This window comes from Salmo salar, chromosome 12 (assembly GCF_965601325.2).
Source record: "Salmo salar chromosome 12, fSalSal1, whole genome shotgun sequence".
Classification (NCBI taxonomy): Eukaryota; Metazoa; Chordata; class Actinopteri; order Salmoniformes; family Salmonidae; genus Salmo; species Salmo salar.
The window spans coordinates 21,472,501-21,497,736 of record NC_138302.1 but is presented as its reverse complement, the minus strand read 5'-3'; the positions used below and the strand labels follow the sequence as shown (position 1 = coordinate 21,497,736).

The 25,236-nt window shown below is 43.7% G+C and overlaps 1 protein-coding gene across 1 annotated transcript in view; it reads right to left on the bottom strand.

The window, feature by feature from the left end:
• Positions 1-25,236, bottom strand: part of LOC106593365 (voltage-dependent T-type calcium channel subunit alpha-1I) — a 131,645-nt gene that overhangs the window by 16,922 nt on the left and 89,487 nt on the right. The window contains exons 16-27 of the mRNA XM_082958442.1: positions 25,091-25,175; positions 21,328-21,506; positions 16,733-16,803; positions 16,442-16,502; positions 16,028-16,252; positions 15,638-15,738; positions 13,056-13,179; positions 12,453-12,521; positions 8,230-8,408; positions 6,167-6,293; positions 4,867-4,992; positions 3,941-4,030 (exon numbers count right to left, since the gene is read on the bottom strand). Of these exons, the coding sequence (XP_082814568.1) occupies positions 3,941-4,030; positions 4,867-4,992; positions 6,167-6,293; positions 8,230-8,408; positions 12,453-12,521; positions 13,056-13,179; positions 15,638-15,738; positions 16,028-16,252; positions 16,442-16,502; positions 16,733-16,803; positions 21,328-21,506; positions 25,091-25,175 (1,437 nt within the window). The remainder of the gene's footprint in view (positions 1-3,940; positions 4,031-4,866; positions 4,993-6,166; positions 6,294-8,229; positions 8,409-12,452; positions 12,522-13,055; positions 13,180-15,637; positions 15,739-16,027; positions 16,253-16,441; positions 16,503-16,732; positions 16,804-21,327; positions 21,507-25,090; positions 25,176-25,236) is intronic.

Genomic DNA, 25,236 nt, shown 5'->3' with positions numbered 1-25,236 from the left:
AAGAAACATTATGATATGAAGAAAAAGTATTTCAGAAGAACAGAATATGAGTTGGCCTACTGTATGTTATCAGGCTATGTGCCATGCCACAGGCTGTACGCTTGTTCATTTAGCAGACAAGATATGCTTATAAGTCCCAAGCCATTATTTTATATTATATGATTTTATAGTAAGAAGAATATAATTGAACTTAGCTGAATTAAATATAAACTTCATTTTTCCCATTTCAGAGAGAGTGCCCATATGAAGTGGCCATGTTGAGCTTTGAAACAGATCCGATAAGCTAGATTTAGAGTTATTTGGCAACGTTCGTTGTGAGTGATATAAACTATAGAATGTCTTAGAAACCAAAAGATATGTGGACTGCATGATGAGACTATACTCTTGATGATTTGAGAAATTCACAAAAAAAGCTTGCGCTCTGTTCCTTGCCTCACGCCGTACACGCTGTTCTCTCATCAAGTGATCATATTTCCACCCATCAAACTATTCTCAATTTAATCTTGTCTTTACAAATGTGTAAAATGTGTTTTGATTTAGAATGGACCATTATCAAATGGGCAGGAACAACAGGGGAAAAATGATATGTCATCCGTATGCACTGGAACAGCGAATGGAGGCCAATTTCCCACCGGTTCCTTTCACACTTCAGGTAGTCCACTGATTATTTCATCGCGCTACAGGTGATATTCCGGGCAAACTCTGTATGCCATGGCCTCTCCAACCCTGTTCCTGCAGCTACCCAGTGCTTAAATGGGAAACCAAGTTAAATCTGTTCGGGAACATATTTTCACAACAAAATGTTACTAATTAAACTGTTGACAGCCCCTCTACCTGCACGCTGGAGAATGGAATGAAGGAGAGAAAGGATATGGAAACCAAGGTTGGTGAGATATTATGTATAGCTAAAGGTAATTATCAGAATATCAAAATGCCCTACTACTAGGCTATTCAAAATCAAATACAAACTCACTATAATTGTAGGCTAACTCTGCATTTGTTTAATTTAGACTATACAATTATGTACCAAAGATATCTTAAATGTTTTTGTAATATGCGGTAGGCTATGTATAGTTAAACGGCAGAATCAGTATTTTAATTCTGTTTTATTCTTTCAGGCTTGGACTCATATATACAGTTGAAGTCGGAAGTTTACAAACACTTAGGTTGGAGTCATTAAAACTCGTTTTTCAACCACTCCACAAATTTTTTGTTAACAAACTATAGTTTTGGCAAGTCGGGTAGGACATCTACTTTGTGCATGACAAGTAATTTTTCCAACAACTGTTTACAGACAGATTATTTCACTTATAATTCACTGTTTCACAATTCCAGTGGGTCAGAAGTTTACATGCATTAAGTTGACTGTGCCTTTAAACAGCTTGGAAAATTCCAGAAAAGTATGTCATGGCTTTATGTCACATCCTGACCAGTAAAAGGGGTTATTTGTCATTATAGTTGGTCAGGACGTGGCAGGGGGGTGTTTGTTTTGGGTGTTTTGATGTTTTGGGGGTTTTGTTCTGTGTTTTATATTTCTATGTTTATTCTAGTTCTGTTGGTTTTTGGCAATGACCTCCAATTAGAGGCAGCTGGTTGTTGTTGTCTCTAATTGGAGGCCATATTTAGTTGTGTTCGTTTCACTTGTGTTTTGTGGGTGGTTGCTTTCTGTATAGTTGGGTTACCTTACAGAACTGTTGGTTGTCATTTATTGTTTTCGTTTAAGTGTTCTCTTTAGTAAGTAAATAAAGAAGATGAGCACTTTACCCGCTGCGTTTTGGTCCCCCTTCATTGATGTGTTTGACACTTTAGAAGCTTCTGATAGGCTAATTGACATCATTTGAGTCAATTGGAGGTGTACCTGTGGATGTATTTCAAGGCCTACCTTCAAACTCAGTGCCTCTTTGCTTGACATCATGGGAAAATCAAAAGAAATCAGCCAAGACCTCAGAAAAAAATTATTAGACCTCCACAAGTCTGGTTCATCTTTGGGAGCAATTTCCAAATGCCTGAAGGTACCACATTCATCTGTACAAACAATAGTACGCAAGTATAAACACCGTGGTACCATGCAGCTGTCATAAAACTCAGGAAGGAGACATGTTCTGTCTCCTAGAGATGAATGTACTTTGGTGCGAAAAGTGCAAATCAATCCCAGAACAAAAGCAAAGTACCTTGTGAAGATGCTGGAGGAAACAGGTACAAAAGTATCTATATCCACAGTAAAATGAGTCCTATATTGACATAACCTGAAAGGTTGCTCAGCAAGGAAGAAGTCACTGCTCCAGAACCGCCATAAAAATGCCAGACTACGGTTTGCAACTGCACATGGGGACAACTATTGTTATTTTTGGAGAAATTTCCTCTGGTCCGATGAAACAAAAACAGAACTGTTTGGCCATAATGACCATCGTTATGTGTTGGCATCTAAAGGGGGAGGTTTGCAAGCCGAAGAACACAATTCCGACCGTGAAGCACAGGGGTGGCAGCATCATTTTGTGGGGGTGCTTTGCTGCAGGAGGGACTGGTGCACTTCACAAAATAGACGCCATCATGAGGAAAGACAATTATGTGGATATATTGAAGCAACATCAAGATATCAGTCAGGAAGTTAAAGCTTGGTCGCAAATGGGTCTTCCAATGACCCCAAGCATACTTACAAAGTTGTGGCAAAATGGCTTAAGGACAACAAAGTCAATGTATTGGAGTGGCCATCACAAAGCCACGACCTCAATCCTATAGACAATTTGTGGGCAGAACTGACAAAGTGTGTGCGAGCAAGGAGGCCTACAAACCTGACTCAGTTACACCAGCTCCGTCAGGAGGAACGGGCCAAAATTCACCCAACTTATTGTGGGAAGCTTGTGGAAGGCTACCTGAAATGTATGGCCCAAGTTAAACAATTTAAAGGCAATTCTACCAAATACTAATATAGTCTATATACATTTCTGACCCACTGGGAATTTGATGAAAGATATAAAAGCTGAAAAAAATGCTGAAATAAATCATTCTATGTCAGTGTCCGTGTACAGGGGATGAGGAAAATGAGTCAATCGCAGGACATCGAACTGAGTAAAACATAAGTAATTTACTCAAATAAAAATTCAGCATACAAAATCCACGCAGGGAAAACAAGAACTACAAACACAACGAACAATACCAACAGTAAAACAATAACGCACAAAACATCATGATGACCAGAGGGTTTAAATAGGGAAGTAATCATAACAAAATGGGAACCAGGTGTGAACAATCAAGACATAACCAATCGACAAAGAAACATGGATCGGTGGCAGCTAGAAAGTCGGTGACGATGACCGCCGAACGCCACCCGAATAAGGAGAGGCACCAACTTCGGCGGAAGTCGTGACATTCTCTCTACTATTGTTCTGACACCAGTCCCTCCATAGGTGCAATGGAATGTTTACTAGGATTAAATCCCAGGAATTGTGAAACACTTTAGCCAAATATATTTAAACTCAGTTTATGTAAACTTCCAACTTCAACTGTAGGCCTGTGTATGCATAAGCTCTAATATGATTATGGTTGTTTGGGACTAATCATACCCTTAGAAAGCGCTGTCCATTTCATTGTGTTAGGCTTTGAAACAACATCCACAACGAACATGTTTTCCACTCAGTTTCAACCTGTTGGTGAACTTCTTTTAGTCACATGGATCAATCACAGTGGGTTGGATTTAAAAACATCATACTGTTTTGATGATAAGTGTTTTATGTGATTTTCGATCGCATTTGCATTGACATCAGAGTGGTTAGAGGGACAACAGAGCCCTGAGTACCAGGCTGTTAGGACCTGATGGTAGTTAGTGAGTTGGGTACTGCCAACGCATATCCAGAGTGCATAAAAGGAGATTACCGTGTAGAATTTGGTGTGGCTGTAACACGGTCACTGCAACAGCCATACTATGTGTGTTCTACAGTACCTGTTGGTCTATGCCCACAGCATCCAGACCATGGTACATGATGTTGACCCAGCCGTCTTTAGATGCCAGCACAAACAGAGACATCAGAGCCTGGAGGAGACAGAAACACATTCTGTTTATTTACCAGACAGTTAGTCTGGGATTTATGAACCCAACTCTCCCTCTCTCTCTCTCTCTCTCTCTCTCTCTCTCTCTCTCTCTCTCTCTGTGTTCTCTCCCTCAGCTTTGATAACTACTCAGCCAATGGGATGGTGGACAGTAAGCCAGTCAACCTGGGTCTCTGGGATACAGCAGGACAGGAGGACTATGACAGACTGAGACCACTGTCCTACCCACAGACGGTACACACACACATTTATTTATATATAATATACACACACACAAACCTAATTGAGTCCGGTGTCCTATGTTAATGCATAGAGCTCTCTCTCTCTCTCTCTCTCTCTCTCTCTCTCTCTCTCTCTCTCTCTCTCTCTCTCTCTCTCTCTCTCTCTCTCTCTGTGTTCTCTCCCTCAGCTTTGATAACTACTCAGCCAATGGGATGGTGGACAGTAAGCCAGTCAACCTGGGTCTCTGGGATACAGCAGGACAGGAGGACTATGACAGACTGAGACCACTGTCCTACCCACAGACGGTACACACACACATTTATTTATATATAATATACACACACACAAACCTAATTGAGTCCGGTGTCCTATGTTAATGCATAGAGCTCTCTCTCTCTCTCTCTCTCTCTCTCTCTCTCTCTCTCTCTCTCTCTCTCCTCTCTCTCTCTCTCTCTCTCTCTCTCTCTCTCTCTCTCTCTCTCTCTCTCTCTCTCTCTCACCTCACAAGCCAGCCTGCCCCTACCTGTCTAACTCTCCCTCTCTGTCCATATCCATTCACACACACCAACCTTTACACACCGCCCTGCCCCCTCCTACCTGTCCCAGGTTATCAAAGTTGTATTTGTGGTGAACCCATCTGTAGTTAGCCTGGAGACAGTCAGACTTGTTGGTGATGTTCTTCACCTCGAGACCCAGGCAGTAGTAAAACTTCCCCTTGAACAGCTGAGAGGGGACAACAATATAGTACAGTTAGTCTGCTTATGTATACCCTTGATATGGGTTATAAGTGCATTATAAGGCCACATAACACTTCATAAGACATTGGTAGTAAAACCTCCCTTTGAACAACTGAGGGAACAATACAAGACATGAAACAATGTTAAAAACACACACAGGGAAAGACATGCACATAAATGAACCATTGAGGATGAAAGAAAACAAATCTCTGATGGTTAACTACTCCACTTCTTTCAGCTCTTTTCTCTTCTGAGATCTACTCAGCATGGAACAATACATTACACGTCATTTAGATTCAGATTTCAAATTCAGAACATCTTTATTGTCCTTCATGGTTCCATCAAAAACAGTAAGTCTTCTTCTTCAACTCGGTTGATTCATTTCAAAAACAAAAACACACCCGAGGAGAGTCAGGAGGAAATCAGTCAATAACAGAATAGCTTTTTAAGTAATGAGATAATTAGGGAGTATGCGAACAGTGTACATAACACTGTTTTTAGAAAGCCTAGGAAGGCAGGCAGACAGACAGACAGACAGACAGACAGACAGACAGACAGACAGACAGACAGACAGACAGACAGACAGACAGACAGACAGACAGACAGACAGACAGACAGACAGACAGACAGACAGACAGACAGACAGACAGACAGACAGACAGACAGACAGACAGAATGGATTCTCTTCCTGGGTGAGATGTTATCACAGTTCAACCAGACTACTCTCATCAGAGAGAACAGAAACGTCAGAGAAACAGCATAATAACACACCTCAGATGGACTGAGAGGATAAAAACGGGAAGAAAAGAAAGGGAAAATAATGAAGAGTGAAGATAAAAGAGAATAAGTTCAATAAGAAATCAACAGACAGAAAGTCAAATCAAATCAAAAGTGTCTTCATCTTCACAAAACATCTTAAACACAGTCAGATGTGAGGCGTGGAGAAGTGGACAACACAGCACATTTCTGTTATGAAGTATAATAAAACTGGACTTAATAACTAACTACTGTTAGGATGTACAATAAAGCTGGACTTATACAATAACAGTTTAGCTTTTCCCACACTAATAGTAAAGGCTGTGACTTGAGGAAAGGTAATCTGATCCTAGATCTGTACATAGGGGAAACTTTACCCCTGGAAGATAATACCGTAGTCCTACCTGCACACCGAGGATGCCGAAGATGATAAAAAAAGCACAGCAGATGAGGACGATGTTTCCTATAGGCTTCAGAGATGTGATGAGAGTCTCTACCACTAGCTTCAGCCCTGGAGCTCTACTGATCACCCTGACAGAGAGAGGGACAAAAATAACTGGCTTGAGGACTTCTCATCAATCTGGTCATCATCTATGATTCTGCTGTGATGTATAACAGTGAGTAGAGTGACTGCTGTTAGCACTGATATTCCAGTGTGCAGAAACCCTGGTCATGGACAGAACACAAGGTGTTCAGGATCACCCCCAACTCAGCACAATCAAACCTTCTTCCCCTTGTCAAATAATAATTCAGGTCCCTCAAGTGTGTTAGTGCAGGGCTGGAACAAAAGCCTGTACCCTCTTCAGAGTTACAAAGCTCCAGGGTTACAAAGCTCCATGGTTACGAAGCTCCATGGTTACAAAGCTCCATGGTTACAAAGCTCCAGGGTTTCGAAGCTCCAGGGTTTCGAAGCTCCAGGGTTACGAAGCTCCAGGGTTTCGAAGCTCCAGGGTTTCGAAGCTCCAGGGTTACGAAGCTCCAGGGTTTCGAAGCTCCAGGGTTACGAAGCTCCAGGGTTACGAAGCTCCAGGGTTACGAAGCTCCAGTCTTACAAAGCTCCATGGTTACTAAGCTCCATGGTTACAAAGCTCCATGGTTACAAAGCTCCAAGGTTTCGAAGCTCCAGGGTTTCGAAGCTCCAGGGTTTCGAAGCTCCAGGTTTTCGAAGCTCCAGGGTTTCGAAGCTCCAGGGTTTCGAAGCTCCAGAGTTACGAAGCTCCAGGGTTACGAAGCTCCAGTCTTACAAAGCTCCATGGTTACTAAGCTCCATGGTTACAAAGCTCCATGGTTACAAAGCTCCAAGGTTTCGAAGCTCCAGGGTTTCGAAGCTCCAGGGTTTCGAAGCTCCAGGGTTTCGAAGCTCCAGAGTTACGAAGCTCCAGGGTTACGAAGCTCCATGGTTTTGAAGCTCCAGGGTTTCGAAGCTCCAGAGTTACGAAGCTCCAGAGTTACGAAGCTCCAGGGTTTCGAAGCTCCAGGGTTTCGAAGCTCCAGGGTTTCGAAGCTCCAGAGTTACGAAGCTCCAGGGTTACGAAGCTCCATGGTTTTGAAGCTCCAGGGTTTCGAAGCTCCAGAGTTACGAAGCTCCAGGGTTTCGAAGCTCCAGGGTTTTGAAGCTCCAGGGTTTCGAAGCTCCAGAGTTACGAAGCTCCAGAGTTACGAAGCTCCAGGGTTTCGAAGCTCCAGGCTTTCGAAGCTCCAGGGTTTCGAAGCTCCAGAGTTACGAAGCTCCAGGGTTACGAAGTTCCAGGGTTTTGAAGCTCCAGGGTTTCGAAGCTCCAGAGTTACGAAGCTCCAGGGTTTCGAAGCTCCAGGGTTTTGAAGCTCCAGAGTTACGAAGCTCCAGGGTTACGAAGCTCCAGTCTTACAAAGCTCCATGGTTACAAAGCTCCATGGTTACAAAGCTCCATGGTTACAAAGGGTTAGGACATACAACATGATATTGGCCAAGTCCAGCCTGCAGTGAGTCCCTGAGAGAGAAATAGTGGGAGTTACAATCACCTTTTGGTGTTTGGGTTATCAATCTGATGGTCAAGTGTTACACTGAAGTACATTGACAGACAGTTGCATTGCATAATGCTTTAGATGGCGTTAATTTCCAGACCAGATACAATGGACATCTGTTGTTGGTGGCCTATACTCCAGCAAGAGTAAAAAGTCTAACTAATATAAGTAAGCATCAGTCCTATATTTATGGAGTGAGGAGACATGTGAAAGGTCCACTGAAATACATTGACATCATTGACAGACAGTTGCATTGCACCATAATGCTTTACATCACACCATTTTCCAACATCAGTCCCTTAGTGAGTGAGATGTTAGTGAACTATTAACATCATTATCTACCTTAATATATACAGGTTGGAACAGATCAGCCTGCTATGTCAAGTCATTTCTACCAAACAGGTTTTCCTCAGGCAGCATTCAAATAGAATTTCCACAGTTATTTCCAGTTAGTCCTCCCTACCTGAGAGGGCGTAGTGTCCTGAGCAGCCTGAGCACTCTCAGCACCCCCAGGATCTTAGCCCCGCCTGCCATGGACACAACAATGTCAATCAACGACACGAAGACCAGGAAACCATCCAGAACGTTCCAGCTGCTTTTCAGATAGGCCTTCTCACCCAGGTACAGACCCTTAGAGACCACCTGGGAGAGGGAGGAAGGGGGAGAGGGAGGAAGGGAAGGAGGAGAAGAACGAGAGAGACTTACAGTTTGTGAATTCATTTTAAGATAGCTAGGAGAGACAACCACATTTCACAGTCATAGTAAGTATATTTTCCCTCAATAAAGAGACAGTGGTAGAATCAGGTACGCCTTCTCACCCTTAGACACCACCTGATGAGGGAGAGATGGGAGGGGGGAGAGAGGGGCGGAGAGGGAGGGGAAGAGGAGTAGGAAGGATGAAAGGAAGAGGAGAGAGATGGAGGAGAAGGAATAAATACACAAAAGAGAGAGTGGAGGCGGAAAAGGGGGGAGAGGTGGAGGGAGAGGAGGAGAGGATGATGTTGTTAAAGACGTGTTAGAGAAGATGTTCACATGCCCCGTCATTTTGCACTTGCTGAGTACTTTCACGGGAACAACTTTTTTTTTCTTCGTCTTCCCAGAAAGGGAGGGTGGTTGTGTGGTTGAAAGTGGAAATATATGTCAGATTCCCATGGCTTCCACTAGAGACATAGAAAAGAGAGGGAGGGAGGGAGAGAGGGAAGAGAGGGAGAGAGAGAGGGGAGAGAGGGAGGGAAGGGAAAGAGAGAGAAAGAGAGGGAAGAGAGGGAGAGAGAGAGGGAAGAGAGAGGGAAGAGAGAGGGAAGAGAGAGGGAAGAGAAAGAGAGAGAGAAGAGAGGGAGAGAGAGAGGAAACATCAAACAAGGTTGCGTGAGAAAGGTAGAGAGTGGAGGGAGAAGGGAAGAGAGAGAGGGAGAGAGAGAGAAACCATAGGGAGGTAGAATATTGACAAGTTCATCAAGAGAGGCAGAAGTATTGAGAAAGCTGGAGAGAGTGATGGTAAGAAACAGAGAGGAAGAGGAAGGGTAAAAGGTTATTTGTCCAGTGGGGTGGCGCACACACACACGCACACACGCACGCACGCACGCACGCACGCACGCACGCACGCACGCACGCACACACACACACACACACACACACACACACACACACACACACACACACACACACACACACACACACACACACACACACACAGACAGACACACTTCTCTGAAACTTTTGACACCAAACAAGACGCCTGGCAGCGCCGCAACTAAAACTCTGAGTGACAGCTCTGGGGGGCGGAGAAATGGCAACAAACACCGGGCGTCATGCCAACTGTTACCACGGTGACCTGAGCAGGTAGAGTTCTATAGCCTGAGGGAGACGGAATGAAAACAGTGTTCAACTCCTACGCCAGGGAGGACTGGAAACTCAATGATGACAAATGGAAGGATTGATCTGTAGGCCTACAGAAACAGCAAGACAACACATGCAGACATTCACACACTGATGACAGAGCAACTCTACAGAACAGAAGACAGTCAGGCTATTAACACATTCTCACTCTGTCAGCCATAGGAATCAATATGCGTGATGACGGCTGGAATGTTTTACTCAATCATTTTGTTCTATAATGGTGATTTCATATGACAGTGTTTTACATCAATAATTCAATAATCACACCTGGAGTTATACGGCACTATGTCTAGACATGATAATGACCTGGAGTTATACAGCACTATGTCTAGATATGATAATGACCTGGAGTTATACAGCACTATGTCTAGATATGATAAAGACCTGGAGTTATACAGCACTATATCTAGATATGATAATGACCTGGAGTTATACAGCACTATGTCTAGATATGATAAAGACCTGGAGTTATACAGCACTATGTCTAGATATGATAAAGACCTGGAGTTATACAGCACTATGTCTAGACATGATAATGACCTGGAGTTATACAGCACTATGTCTAGATATGATAAAGACCTGGAGTTATACAGCACTATGTCTAGATATGATAAAGACCTGGAGTTATACAGCACTATGTCTAGATATGATAAAGACCTGGAGTTATACAGCACTATGTCTAGATATGATAAAGACCTGGAGTTATACAGCACTATGTCTATACATGATAAAGACCTGGAGTTATACAGCACTATGTCTAGATATGATAATGACCTGGAGTTATACAGCACTATGTCTAGACATGATAATGACCTGTAGTTATACAGCACTATGTCTAGATATGATAAATACCTGGAGTTATACAGCACTATGTCTAGATATGATAATGACCTGGAGTTATACAGCACTATGTCTAGACATGATAATGACCTGTAGTTATACAGCACTATGTCTAGATATGATAAATACCTGGAGTTATACAGCACTATGTCTAGATATGATAAAGACCTGGAGTTATACAGCACTATGTCTAGATATGATAAAGACCTGGAGTTATACAGCACTATGTCTAGACATGATAATGACCTGGAGTTATACACCACTATGTCTAGACATGATAAAGACCTGGAGTTTTACAGCACTATGTCTAGACATGATAAAGACCTGGAGTTATACAGCACTATGTCTAGATATGATAATGACCTGGAGTTATACAGCACTATGTCTAGATATGATAAAGACCTGGAGTTATACAGCACTATGTCTAGATATGATAAAGACCTGGAGTTATACAGCACTATGTCTAGATATGATAAAGACCTGGAGTTATACAGCACTATGTCTAGATATGATAAAGACCTGGAGTTATACAGCACTATGTCTAGATATGATAATGACCAGGAGTTATACAGCACTATGTCTAGATATGATAAAGACCTGGAGTTATACAGCACTATGTCTAGACATGATAAAGACCTGGAGTTATACAGCACTATGTCTAGATATGATAAAGACCTGGAGTTATACAGCACTATGTCTAGATATGATAAAGACCTGGAGTTATACAGCACTATGTCTAGATATGATAAAGACCTGGAGTTATACAGCACTATGTCTAGATATGATAAAGACCTGGAGTTATACAGCACTATGTCTAGATATGATAAAGACCTGGAGTTATACAGCACTATGTCTAGACATGATAAAGACCTGGAGTTATACAGCACTATGTCTAGATATGATAATGACCTGGAGTTATACAGCACTATGTCTAGACATGATAATGACCTGTAGTTATACAGCACTATGTCTAGATATGATAAATACCTGGAGTTATACAGCACTATGTCTAGATATGATAATGACCTGGAGTTATACAGCACTATGTCTAGACATGATAATGACCTGTAGTTATACAGCACTATGTCTAGATATGATAAATACCTGGAGTTATACAGCACTATGTCTAGATATGATAAAGACCTGGAGTTATACAGCACTATGTCTAGATATGATAAAGACCTGGAGTTATACAGCACTATGTCTAGACATGATAATGACCTGGAGTTATACACCACTATGTCTAGACATGATAAAGACCTGGAGTTTTACAGCACTATGTCTAGACATGATAAAGACCTGGAGTTATACAGCACTATGTCTAGATATGATAATGACCTGGAGTTATACAGCACTATGTCTAGATATGATAAAAGGATGCTAGTATAGATGGTGACAGTGACTTCACGCTAGGCTGTGTGCCTGTGTGTATGTGTGTGTAGATGTGCGTCTGTGCGTGTGTATGTGTGTGTGTGAAGGTGTGTGAAGGTGTGTGACAAGATACAAGGCAAGGCAAATGATGGAGTGCATTTACGAGGGGAAACTTTGTCTAATGAATACCGTTGTTTAATTAGTGTTCCCGAGACAGATTAGGTTGACACGATGACAGTCTCCATATGGAGGGAGAGGATATGAAGGGGTTTGTACAAGACATGGACAAGAGGAGTGAGTTAGAGGGGGACATCCCCAGGACTGGCTAGAGGCTATAGCTGGAGAGAGAGAGACATTATCTTTTAATTCTATCTAATTATCTCTCCATCGTTAATGATGGGGAATTGATTAAGTGAAATGGACTGAGGAATAGAAAGAGGGAGAAAGGAGAGAGGAAGATGAGGAGGAGAGGAGAGACAACACGACGACAGCATGTCGGTAGATCTCTTCCCACTACAGTCCTAGGAAAGGACAGGAGAAGAGAGGATGAGAAGAAAGGAGAAATTGGTACGTTACCTTGACGGTCATCTCAGCTACAAATATGGCTGTGAAGACATAGTTGGAGACGGTGAGGAATAGTCTTTCCTGGAGGGAGGAAGGGAGGGAGGGAGAGAGAGATGGGAGAGAGATGTAGGGAGGGAGGGGGAAGGGGGGAGAGAGAGGGAGCGAAAAATTGAGAAAGACAGATAATGCCAAGAAAAGTAGAGGGAGAAGGAGAATGACAAAAATGGAAAGACAGAGATAAATAAGAAGAGAGAGAGAGAGAGAGAGAGAGAGAGAGAGAGCACACCAGCACAAAGTTATCTTCTATCAAAAAACTTTGACACACTTTAGAAAAAGTCTCCAACCTCTAATTTCTCATGGCTAAAATAGCTCCCAAATCCATCCTTATGAATTTAACATGGAAGCTGTAGGCCTACTGTCTGGGTTGTCCAGTGACAAATAATACACAGAGAATAATGAATGAATATGGATATGAAGCAGAGGTGTGTGTGTGTGTGTGTGTGTGTGTGTGTGTGTGTGTGTGTGTGTGTGTGTGTGTGTGTGTGTGTGTGTGTGTGTGTGTGTGTGTGTGTGTGTGTGTGTGTGTGTGTGTGTGTGTGTGTACCCCAGTCTTACCAAGCTGCTCTGCAGTATCTTGGGTCTCTCCAGAGCTACAGTGATACAGTTGAGAAAGATGAAGGATAAAACTACGTAGTCAAATAGCTTGTGGGCTATAATGGACTGACATAGCAGTCTGAACCTGAGAGACAGGGAGGGAGGGAGGGAGGGAGGGAGGGAGGGAGGGAGGGAGGGAAGGAGAGATCGGGGGAGGGAGGGAGGCAGGGATGGAGGGAGGGAGAGAGGGAGAAAGAGAAAGCGAGTGGGAGGGAGGGAGAAAGAGAGAGAGGGGGGAGGGAGGGAGGCAGGGAGGGAGGGATGCAGGGATGCAGGGAGGGAGGGAGAAAGAGAGAGCGAGGGGGAGGGGGAGGGAAGGAGAAAGAGAGGGAGGAAGGCATGGAGGCATGGAGGGAGGGAGGGAGGGAAGATGGGAGGCAGGGAGGGAGGCAGGGAGGGAGGGAGGGAGGGAGAAAGAGAGAGAGGGGGGAGGGAGGAGGCAGGGAGGGAGGGAGAAAGAGAGAGGGAGGGAGGGAGGGGGGGAGAAAGAAAGAAAGAAAGAAAGAAAGAAAGAAAGAAAGAAAGAAAGAAAGAAAGAAAGAAAGAAAGAAAGAAAGAAAGAAAGAAAGAAAGAAAGAAAGAAAGAAAGAAAGAAAGAGAGAAAGGGAGAAAGGGAGAAAGGGAGAATGGGAAGGGGGGTAAGAGAGGTGGGACATAAAAAAGTTAGATTAGAACATGTTATTGTGCCTAGATGTTTGTGATGATAGCACCTGCCACCTACTGAAAGCTTTCATGTAAATGTTTATCATCACACTGATGAACAGAAAACAGTAAACCACAGCAAAACCTGCTATCTAGACGGAGAGGAGGGATCGATACCTGGCAACCCATTGATTCAGACTTGGCAACCCTGTCCCCTCTCTATTGATTCAGACCTGGCAAACCTGTCCCCTCTCTATTGATTCAGTCCTGGCAACCCTGTCTCCTCTCTATTTGTTCAGACATGGCAACCCTGTATTGATCCTGACCAGTAGATGAGCTAGTAGCACACACACACACACGCACACACACACGCACACACACACACACACACACACACACACACACACACACACACACACACACACACACACACACACACACACACACACACACACACACACACACACACACACACACACACACACCCCCCTGTGAAAGCCACTTTATGACAGCCTGGAGCTGTGTTTTAGCAGTGGCAGGTGCAATCAGTCAAGCCTTGGGCCCCTGACGTTCCTGTGTGTGTGTGTGTGTGTGTGTGTGTGTGTGTGTGTGTGTGTGTGTGTGTGTGTGTGTGTGTGTGTGTGTGTGTGTGTGTGTGTGTGTGTGTGTATGTGTGTGTGCGTATGTGTGCGTGTGTGTGTGTGTGTGTGTGTGTGTGTGTGTGTGTGTGTGTGTGTGTGTGTGTGTGTGTGTGTGTGTGTGTGTGTGTGTGTGTGTGTGTGTGTGTGTGACACCAGTGTACTCAGCATGTAATGGAATCTGGTGATAGCCAATAGGGAGAACAACACACAGCCTGGGACTAAAAGTGCTGTGAATTCTCAGGACTTTCTAGTGGGTCTGAAAAATAATACGCTTCAATGTTAGATAGTTTTTCTGGAAATGTAGTAAATCTACCTATTATAATACAGCTACGAAGTCAAAGCACTTTATAGGAAATGGGTAGTGGTGGGTAGAGCCCTGTCCAGGCCTGGATTTTAAGCCCGAGCCATACCCATGCCTGCGACATTCAGAGCCTACTCTACCCAGGCCCTATTTCTTCTGCCAAATGTCAGGCCTGGCCCTGCCCTAAATCAGATGTAACTTCCATTAGCTGCTCCTCTCTGTCTGTAACTGGCTCCCTGCTCGCAGCTCACTCTGCATGCACTCTGATCATGGCAGCTCTGAGTCTGGGAGTATCCGTAGCAACAGCTCCGCTTGGGCTGCTCTGCTCAATGACGAGACATGAGAGATCAGCAAGCTACCTTCTTCACTCTAAACTCCGACAAAACTCAAGGAACATGATTCTTTTCTGTGAAATAATCTCTCCTGTGTTATACCTGAGGAGTTTGAAGCGCTCCTGACACCATGTTATGATCTTAGTCAGATAGAACTGTACTGCGCAGCAGAGCAAATGGTTTGTGAATAATGTCAGGGCCCGCCGGGCTCAGGTCAGGTAGCAGCGCTATAGTGGTGGGGATTGTACCAAAATAAGAGCTTTAAAGGCAGACTCAGCGATATGATGTGGATGCAGAAAGTAAACAGCATAGTGGGTCAATTCCCACAACAACTCAGAGCGTTGAAGCGCGAGGCCCAACTTTTGGTCTCGCTAATCTCAACATCTCCGGCGCTGCTTGTGGTGACGTCATTTTCAGAACTATGAAATGCGATCAGGGCTATTTAATCACAAACCCTGGAAGAAATACTGGTTTTCTCCTCTACTTGGCAATTTAACGATCAATTCATGTCATTTAAAATACACTCATTTATTCTACGCTGACATGAGACAGACAGGTCTTTATGTGTGTGTTGTCTGGGTAACAAGAGACAGACAGGTCTTTATGTGTGTTGTCTGAGTAACATACTTGTTCTGTGGTGAGAAGAGGTAGACAGACCAGTCCTCTCTTTTCTCACACCAGTTAGGCCTGTACACCTCCATCATCTTCTGGATACGGAAACACATACTCTAGAGGAGGAAGAGAGGAGGAGGAGGGGGAGGAGAGAGAGAGTGTGTGAGAGAGAGAGAGAGAGAGAGAGAGAGAGAGAGAGAGAGAGAGAGAGAGAGAGAGAGAGAGGGAGAGAGGAAATGTATTAGCAATAGAGCAAAATGGGAGGACATTCATGTCACCTCTGGTGGTAGTGTTTGATACAATGACTTGGCAGTCATTTCAGTCAAGGACATTTTTCCATCGAGTAAATACCCTCTGGGTAAACATAGACTATTCAGTTCTAGCCAGTTTTGCAGTAAAACTCACATAGTCTATCTCCTCGTCCAGGTCCGATCTGTCCTTGGCGAGGTTCAGCTGAGGGAAGACCTCTGCTAGGAGTTGGGCAGTCTGGGGACCCGTAAGACCAATAGGACTAGGAGCCTTCCCATTACAATCATGGTGCTCCACTACCATACCCCCACTGCCGCTGCTCCCTCCCCCAGAAACACTCCTCATCCTGGGGTTGGTGCGAGGCGGAGGTCCCCCGGGGACCTGGAGCATATTTGGGAGCTCCAGGGAGAGAGCGCGGCGGTCCCGGTGCCGGATGGCATTGCGTCGGGAGAGGAGGGGGAGAGGGGGAGCGTGGTGAGGGGGGAGGTGGAGAGCGGGGGAGAGGAGGAACTCTTGCTCGGCCGAGTGGTAAAGGGAGTGGGGGCTTCGGACACGGAGGCTTCCTCCCACCACACCCGCTCCCATCCCCCCTAACCCGCGGGAGGGACAACCCAGGCTGTTCCAGCTGGACCTGAGGGGAGGCAGAATTGTGGTGGATACATGAAGAGTTCATGAAGTAGTTATAACTGATTCATAAAGGATTGATACGTTCCTGAGATTAATAGTGTATTACACAATTAATTATGGATCAAGAAGGTTACTTTAATGATTTAACAAGGATTAATAGAATATGACTGATTAATTAATTATCAATAAAGGATTAATGAAGTAATCAAGTATTCAATTGATCTAACTATCTACCTGCGGTTCCAGGCACTCTGAGAAGGGGGAGGGCGACCCCAATGGTGGTGCAGGGAACTGCGGCCGTGGTGCTGTAACCAAGACAACAAAAGACATGAGAATATGAACTGGTATTTGAAATATATACGTTGGTAAATACATGATGTATATACCATATATACACCATAAAGACAACATTACGGACCCCTTTTGGCCTCAGACTTAATTTGTCGGGGCGTGGACTCTACAAGCTGCCATGTTGACTCGAATGCTTCCCACAGTTGTGTCAGGTTGGCTGGTAGTGGATCTCTACTCCGAATAGCTGGCTCCATCTCATCCAACAGATGCTCAACTGGATTGAGATCTGGTGACTGGGCAGGCCGCTGCAGTAAGCTGAATTCACTGTTGTGGAACCATTCCTGGACAATCCTAGCCTTGTGGCATGGGGCATTACCCGGCTGAAATTAATCATTTCACAGATGGATACACTGCTGCCATTAAGGGATGCGCCTGATTGGCAAAGAAGTTCAGATATCCTGTGGCATTCAAACATTGCTCCACTTTTATCAAGGGGCCCAATGTGTGCCATGCAGACACACCCATCACACCACCACCAGCCTGTAATGTTGACATGTGGCATGATGGATGCATGTATGGTTCTCTCCAAACCCTTGTCCTCCCATCAGCGTGAAACAGCAAGAACCAGGATTCATCAGACCAGGTAATGTTTTTACAGTTCTCCAGTGTCCAGTGTTCTCCTTCTTTAGCCCACTGTAACCACAGTTTCTGGGTTTATTTTCTGAAAGAGGTGGAACTCCGTAAGGTCGTCGGCTGCCCTACCCCATTCGTGTCAAGGGACGAGTTGTGCATTATTTTATGGGTCTTTGGGCACCAATGTTGTACTGGACTGTCAGTTGATTAACTGTGGCCCGTCTGTTGCTCTGCACAATTCGTGTCAACCTCCTTTGTCCTCTTTCATCAATGACCCGTTTTTGACCACTGGCCTGCTGTTGGCTGGATGTCCTTTGGGTGGTGGACCATTCTTGATACACACAGGAAACTGTAAAACTGTAAAACTGAAACTGTTGCAGTTCTTGACACACTCAAAGCGGTGCACCTGGCACCTACTAACATACCCTGTTCAAAGGCACTTCAATATGTTGTCTTGCCCATTCACCCTCTGAAAGGCACACGTCTCAATTGTCTCAAGGCTTAAAAATCCTTCTTTAACCTGTCTCCTCCCCTTCATCTGCACTGATTGAAGTGGATTTAACAAGTGACATCAATAAGGGATCATAGCTTTCACCTGGATTCACCTGACCAGTCTGTGTCATTGTCATATTCGTGTATGTAGGTGGCAGGGAAGTCAGGCGCAGGAGAAACCAAGTTGGTTAATATGAAGTTTTTAATAAAAAAAATAATTAAAAAAAACAAAGTACAAGATAACATGGGTAAAGAATACCTGTCGCACACCGATACATAAACCCACGTAAAATAACAATCACAAACAATGAGGGGAAATAACAAACAAGGACATGAGGGGAAACAGAGGGTTAAATACACAACATGATTAATTGGATTGGAAACAGGTGTGTAGGAAGACAAGACAAAACCAATGGAAAATGAAAAACTGATCAATGATGGCTAGAAGACCGGTGACGTCGACCGCCGAGCACCACCCGAGCAAGGAGGGGCATCGACTTCGGCAGAAGTCATGACAGTCATAGAAAGAGCAATGTTTTGTACACTCAGTGTATATATGTACAGTTGAAGTCGGAAGTTTACATACATTTAGGATGGAGTCATTAAAACCCATTTTTCAACCACTGCGCAAATTTCTTGTTAACAAACTATAGTTTTGGCAAGTCGGTTAGGACATCTACTTTGTGCATGACACAAGTTATTTTTCCAACAATTGTTTACAGACAGATTATTTCACTTATAAGTCACTGTATCACAATTCCAGTGGGTCAGAAGTTTACATACACTAAGTTAACTGTGCCTTTAAACAGCTTGGAAAATTCCAGAAAATGATGTCATGGCTTTAGAAGCTTCAGGTAGTCTAATTGACATAATTTGAGTCAATTGGAGGTGTACCTGTGGATATATTTCAAGGTCTACCTTCAAACTCATTGCCTCTTTGCTTGACAACATGGGAAAATCAAAAGAAATCAGCCAAGACCTCAGAAAAGAAATTGTAGACCTCCACAAGTCTGGTTCATCCTTGGGAGCAATTTCCAAATGCCTGAAGGTACCACATTCATCTGTACAAACAATAGTACGCAAGTATAAACACCATGGGACCACGCAGCTGTCATACTGCTCAGGAAGGAGACACATTCTGTCTCCTAGAGATTAACTTTGGTGCGAAAATTGCAAATCAATCCCAGAACAACAGCAAAGGACCTTGTGAAGATGCTGGAGGAAACAGGTACCAAAGTATCTATATCCTCAGTAAAACGAGTCCTATATCGAAAAAACCTGAAAGGCCGCTCAGCAAGGAAGAAGCCACTGCTCCAAAACTGCCATAAAAAAGCCATACTATGGTTTGCAACTGCACATGGGGACAAAGATCGTACTTTTTGGAGAAATTACCTCTGGTCTGATGAAACAAAAATAGAACTGTTTGGCCATAATGACCATCATTATGTTTGGAGGAAAAAGGGGGAGACTTGCAAGCCGAAGAACACCATCCCAACCGTGAAGCACGGGGGTGGCAGCATCATGTTGTGGGGGTGCTTTGCTGCAGGAGAGACTGGTGCACTTCACAAAATAGACGCCATCATGAGGAAGGAAAATTATGTGGATATATTGAAGCAACATCTCAAGACATCAGTCAGGAAGTTAAAGCTTGGTCACAAATGGGTCTTCCAAATGGACAATGACCCCAAGCATACTTCCAAAGTTGTGGAAAAATGGCTTAAGGACAACAAGTCAAGGTATTGGAGTGACCATCACAAAGCCCTAAACTCAATCCCATAGAAGATTTGTGGGCAGAACTGAAAAAGTGTGTGTGAGCAAGGAGGCCTACAAACCTGACTCAGTTACACCAGCTGTGTCAGGAGGAATGGACCAAAATTCACCCAACTTATTGTGGGAAGCTTGTGGAAAGCTACCTGAAATGTTTGACCCAAGTTAAACAATAAAGGCAATGCTAACAAATACGAATTGAGTGTATGTAAACTTCTGACCCACTGGGAATATGATGAAATAAATAAAAGCTGAAATAATCAATCTCTCTACTATTATTCTGACATGTCACATTCTTAAAATAAAGTGGTGATCCTAACTGGGCTAAGACAGGGAATTTTTACCTGGATTAAATATCAGGAATTGTGAAAAACTGAGTTTAAATGTACTTGGCTAAGGTGTATGTAAACTTCCGACTTCAACTGTACATCTACTTTCTAGACTGTTTTTCTGCTGACGTTCAAATGAATCTTCACCAGTGAAACTTTACCAAGTGAGATAACTGATCGTTCCCAACAGTGTGTGGTGCCTTGGGAGGTGATAGCCACTCTGTCAGTAAAATTACATGGTTTACTTCTGGAATCGTCCCTGTGACGACAATCACAGTCTTATTCACAGCTATATACCGCAGGAATTTATACCACCGTTGCCAAGGCAACGCTCATTTCGTCCCACCCCCCTTTCTTTTTTGTGTGAGATGTGTCTCACCTCATTAAACAGATATACATCAACACATCAGGGAAAAACCAAATTGGAAGAAAGACAAAAATGTGTTTTTTGATTCTTCAGGTAAATTGAGTAAATTCAAAATGACATCAGTGACCAAACAATTAACTTGGAACTCTCTCAAGCTACTGGTAGGGGACAGATACATTCATGTTAACTTTTACCCCCAGGCAGTGGAGTATACAATGATTGTGGAGGCCTTCAGCAAAGATGTCTAACATTGTTTTTGACATGTGACAATGAAGACAAGTATGTCACTAAACTATACATAATCCTCTCTCTCTCTCTCTCTCTCTCTCTCTCTCTCTCTCTCTCTCTCTCTCTCTCTCTTCCTCTCTCACTCTCTTCTCTTTCTCTCTCTCTAGCTCTCTCTGTCGCTCTCATTCTCTCTCTCTCGCTTAATTAACAGTGGTTGCCATGGCGACTGGAATCCCGGGAACTGAGCCAGGCTCAATCAACCAAAGGCAGGCTTCGGCTCGACAGACAGATGCGTGGAGTCGAGGGAGCTCCTGAACTGGGAACGTCGTGATCAGAATCTCCCCCGTCGTCGGGAATGTTTATCGAATTGAAGACTCCATCCGGACTAGTCTGCAGCTGACTAGTGGCTAAGCAGACCCTTGATAACTGCCATTATGTGGCGTGTTGTGTGTAATTTGTGTAATGCAACTTGTCCATAGTCTGGGTCTAGGAAATCATAGACTGTGGACATTTAAAGAATAGCTGTTATATTTACGATATGCTACGTGTTGCTATTAGGGCAGGTGTTCTATTAAGGGTATTTACACTGAGAACTTCTGGGTTAATGGTTGAGTGTGTGTGTGTGTGTGTGTGTGTGTGTGTGTGTGTGTGTGTGTGTGTGTGTGTGTGTGTGTGTGTGTGTGTGTGTGTGTGTGTGTGTGTGTGTGTGTGTTACATCTCACCAGAGAGAATGATCTCCTCTGCTCCAGGTTGGCCTTGCCCAGACTCATAACGCTGCTCTTCCGTGACCCCAGGGCATAGGTCAACCTGTCAGTGGGGTACGACCCCCTGGGGGCCATCACCGGGGTCAATGTGGTCAACTCCAGGTGCCCGTTAGGGGTCAAGGTGCAGATTTTAGGATCTAAAGGGGCAAAGAAGAAGAAGAAGAAGAAGGACAGAGCTTAATATACATAATTACATTGTGTCTCTAAACATACACCCCCAGACAGTTCCACTTGTAGTGTTTCCTACATCCTCATATACCCCCAGACTGTTCAACTTGTAGTGTTTCCTACATCCTCATATACCCCCAGACAGTTCCACTTGTAGTGTTTCCTAAATCCTCATATACCCCCAGACAGTTCCACTTGTAGTGTTTCCTACATCCTCATATACCCCCAGACAGTTCCACTTGTAGTGTTTCCTACATCCTCATATACCCCAGACAGTTCCACTTGTAGTGTTTCCTAAATCCTCATATACCCCCAGACAGTTCCACTTGTAGTGTTTCTTAAATCCTCATATACCCCCAGACAGTTCCACTTGTAGTGTTTCCTAAATCCTCATATACCCCCAGACAGTTCCACTTGTAGTGTTTCCTACATCCTCATATACCCCCAGACAGTTCCACTTGTAGTGTTTCCTAAATCCTCATATACCCCCAGACAGTTCCACTTGTAGTGTTTCCTAAATCCTCATATACCCCCAGACAGTTCCACTTGTAGTGTTTCCTACATCCTCATATACCCCCAGACAGTTCCACTTGTAGTGTTTCCTAAATCCTCATATACCCCCAGACAGTTCCACTTGTAGTGTTTCCTACATCCTCATATACCCCCAGACAGTTCCACTTGTAGTGTTTCCTACATCCTCATATACCCCCAGACAGTTCCACTTGTAGTGTTTCTTAAATCCTCATATACCCCCAGACAGTTCCACTTGTAGTGTTTCCTAAATCCTCATATACCCCCAGACAGTTCCACTTGTAGTGTTTCCTACATCCTCATATACCCCAGACAGTTCCACTTGTAGTGTTTCCTAAATCCTCATATACCCCCAGACAGTTCCACTTGTAGTGTTTCCTACATCCTCATATACCCCCAGACAGTTCCACTTGTAGTGTTTCCTACATCCTCATATACCCCCAGACAGTTCCACTTGTAGTGTTTCCTAAATCCTCCTATACCCCCAGACAGTTCCACTTGTAGTGTTTCCTAAATCCTCATATACCCCCAGACAGTTCCACTTGTAGTGTTTCCTACATCCTCATATACCCCCAGACAGTTCCACTTGTAGTGTTTCCTAAATCCTCATATACCCCCAGACAGTTCCACTTGTAGTGTTTCCTAAATCCTCATATACCCCCAGACAGTTCCACTTGTAGTGTTTCCTACATCCTCATATACCCCCAGACAGTTCCACTTGTAGTGTTTCCTACATCCTCATATACCCCCAGACAGTTCCACTTGTAGTGTTTCTTAAATCCTCATATACCCCCAGACAGTTCCACTTGTAGTGTTTCCTACATCCTCATATACCCCCAGACAGTTCCACTTGTAGTGTTTCCTAAATCCTCATATACCCCAGACAGTTCCACTTGTAGTGTTTCTTAAATCCTCATATACCCCCAGACAGTTCCACTTGTAGTGTTTCCTAAATCCTCATATACCCCCAGACAGTTCCACTTGTAGTGTTTCCTAAATCCTCATATACCCCCAGACAGTTCCACTTGTTTGAAGTATTCAAATATTAACACATGTGATTCCTACTCTCCGGTTTTAAACCACAGCTGTGGACATCCATAATGTAACATCCCAAGGAGACACAGAACAGAGTTATCCACAACAGGAATACTAGGTCTGACACCTCACATAGAGCCCCACAGTGGAGGTGTCATAATACCTATAAAACCTAGCTGTCAAACAGGGAAATTGTTCCAATCGTTTTTCCACCATTCATTTCTCTCATAGGGGATTTTAGAAACACTTAAAATAAGGGCTGTGTTTCATGTAGGCTTACCCTGATGTGATGTTTTGATAACCATGTAAATCTCTCTCGGACAAGGCAACTTTTATCAATATATTAGTCTCTATTTACTCTCTATTTACTCTGAAAATTCTAATTAGCATCAAAGTAATACGACAAGACTACAAATCCCTGCAAGCTCTTGCACTTCATCTATAGCTGGCACCTTTGCTAACAGGTACATTTAAAGAAATGATGCCAATTTATTAATCACTAAATGTAGCTAACATTAGATAGTTAATCCAGAGATTCTTACCTTTGCCTTGATTCGGCAGTCTCGTCCAGATCATCACTGCATTTGTACTTCTTTATGATAGCCACATTAGCAGCTAATTCGCATTTCATTTTTGGGGGGGTAAATACAGACGAATATATTGATAAGAGTCACCTTGTCCGACACAGATTTATATGGTTATCAAAACGTCACGCCAGGGTAAGCCTACATGAAACACAGCCCTTATTTTTTGTGTTTCTAAAATCCCCTATGGGGGAAAAATGAATGGTGGAAAAACTATTGGAACCATTTCCTTGTTTGACCGCCAGGTTTCCTGGGTATTATGACTGTGGTACTCTATGGAGGTCAGGCCTTACAGAACATATGTTAGACCTAGCAGGATGGGGTTCTAATGATAGAGTTACAGTGTTGATGATGTGTGTTCTCCAGGTCTTAGATGATCTAATAGTGTTCCTGGCTGAGCTTAGGGGGCTGTGTGAGCTGGTTGGCTAAACCAGGGTCAGAGTTAGGATTTAGAGATAACAGACGGGGTTCTTCTTGTCAGTTAGAACACGTAGTCTTACTCTCTTTTCTCTTTCACTCAGTCTGAGGAGAGCTTGAAGCTGCCTTTGTTCCAATAAGGTGAGGACATCTGTAATGGAAGTGGGAGACTGTGAGGAAGAGCTGGTGTGGGTGGGTGGGTGGGTGGGTGGGTGGGTGGGTGGGGTGGGGGGGGGGGGGGTTGGGAGTGTGTGTGTGTGTGTGTGTGTGTGTGTGTGTGTGTGTGTTGTAGAGAACACTAAGTGCTACCCAGAATGAACCCAAAACACCCCTTCCTGTCTCCATATGTGTCCCTGTCTACTTCAGCACTCTGTGCACTATAACTCCTCACTGCATGACTATATTTTGGTATGAATCCCATCCAGAATTCAATAGTTGTCTTGGGAACCACCTTATTTTGTCTGTGACTGAATACCTAGTCCATGTACAATGGTTTCAAGGATGCTATACCCCCATGCCTTTTCATTTGTTGTGTATAACATCCTTGAAACATGAGCATAAAAAAATGCTCTGCTTTGTCCTCTGCTTTGTCCTATCGTAGAAACGATTGTACAGGCGTTGTATTCTGTTACCATCCAAACCACAGCATTATATTGTGAATGTTACCATCCAAACCACATCATTATATTGTGAATGCTACCATCCAAACCACAGCATTATATTGTGAATGTTACCATCCAAACCACATCATTATATTGTGAATGTTACCATCCAAACCACAGCATTATATTGTGAATCTTACCATCCACACCACAGCATTATATTGTGAAAACTACCATCCAAACCGCAGCATTATATTGTGAATACTACCATCCAAACCACATCATTATATCGTGAATGTTACCATCCAAACCACATCATTATATTGTGAATGCTACCATCCAAACCACAGCATTATATTGTGAATGCAGTATATGAAGACTCACCAGACAGTTTGAGAGAATCATTAAGCTTCTCACTCTCGTCAAAGTTAGAACTGTCATCCTCTGAATAGGAGCGATTAGCATCTCCCTGATGGAGAGATAGAGAGCGGAAAAGAGAGAGGAAGAGAGAGATAGAAAAAGAGAGAGGG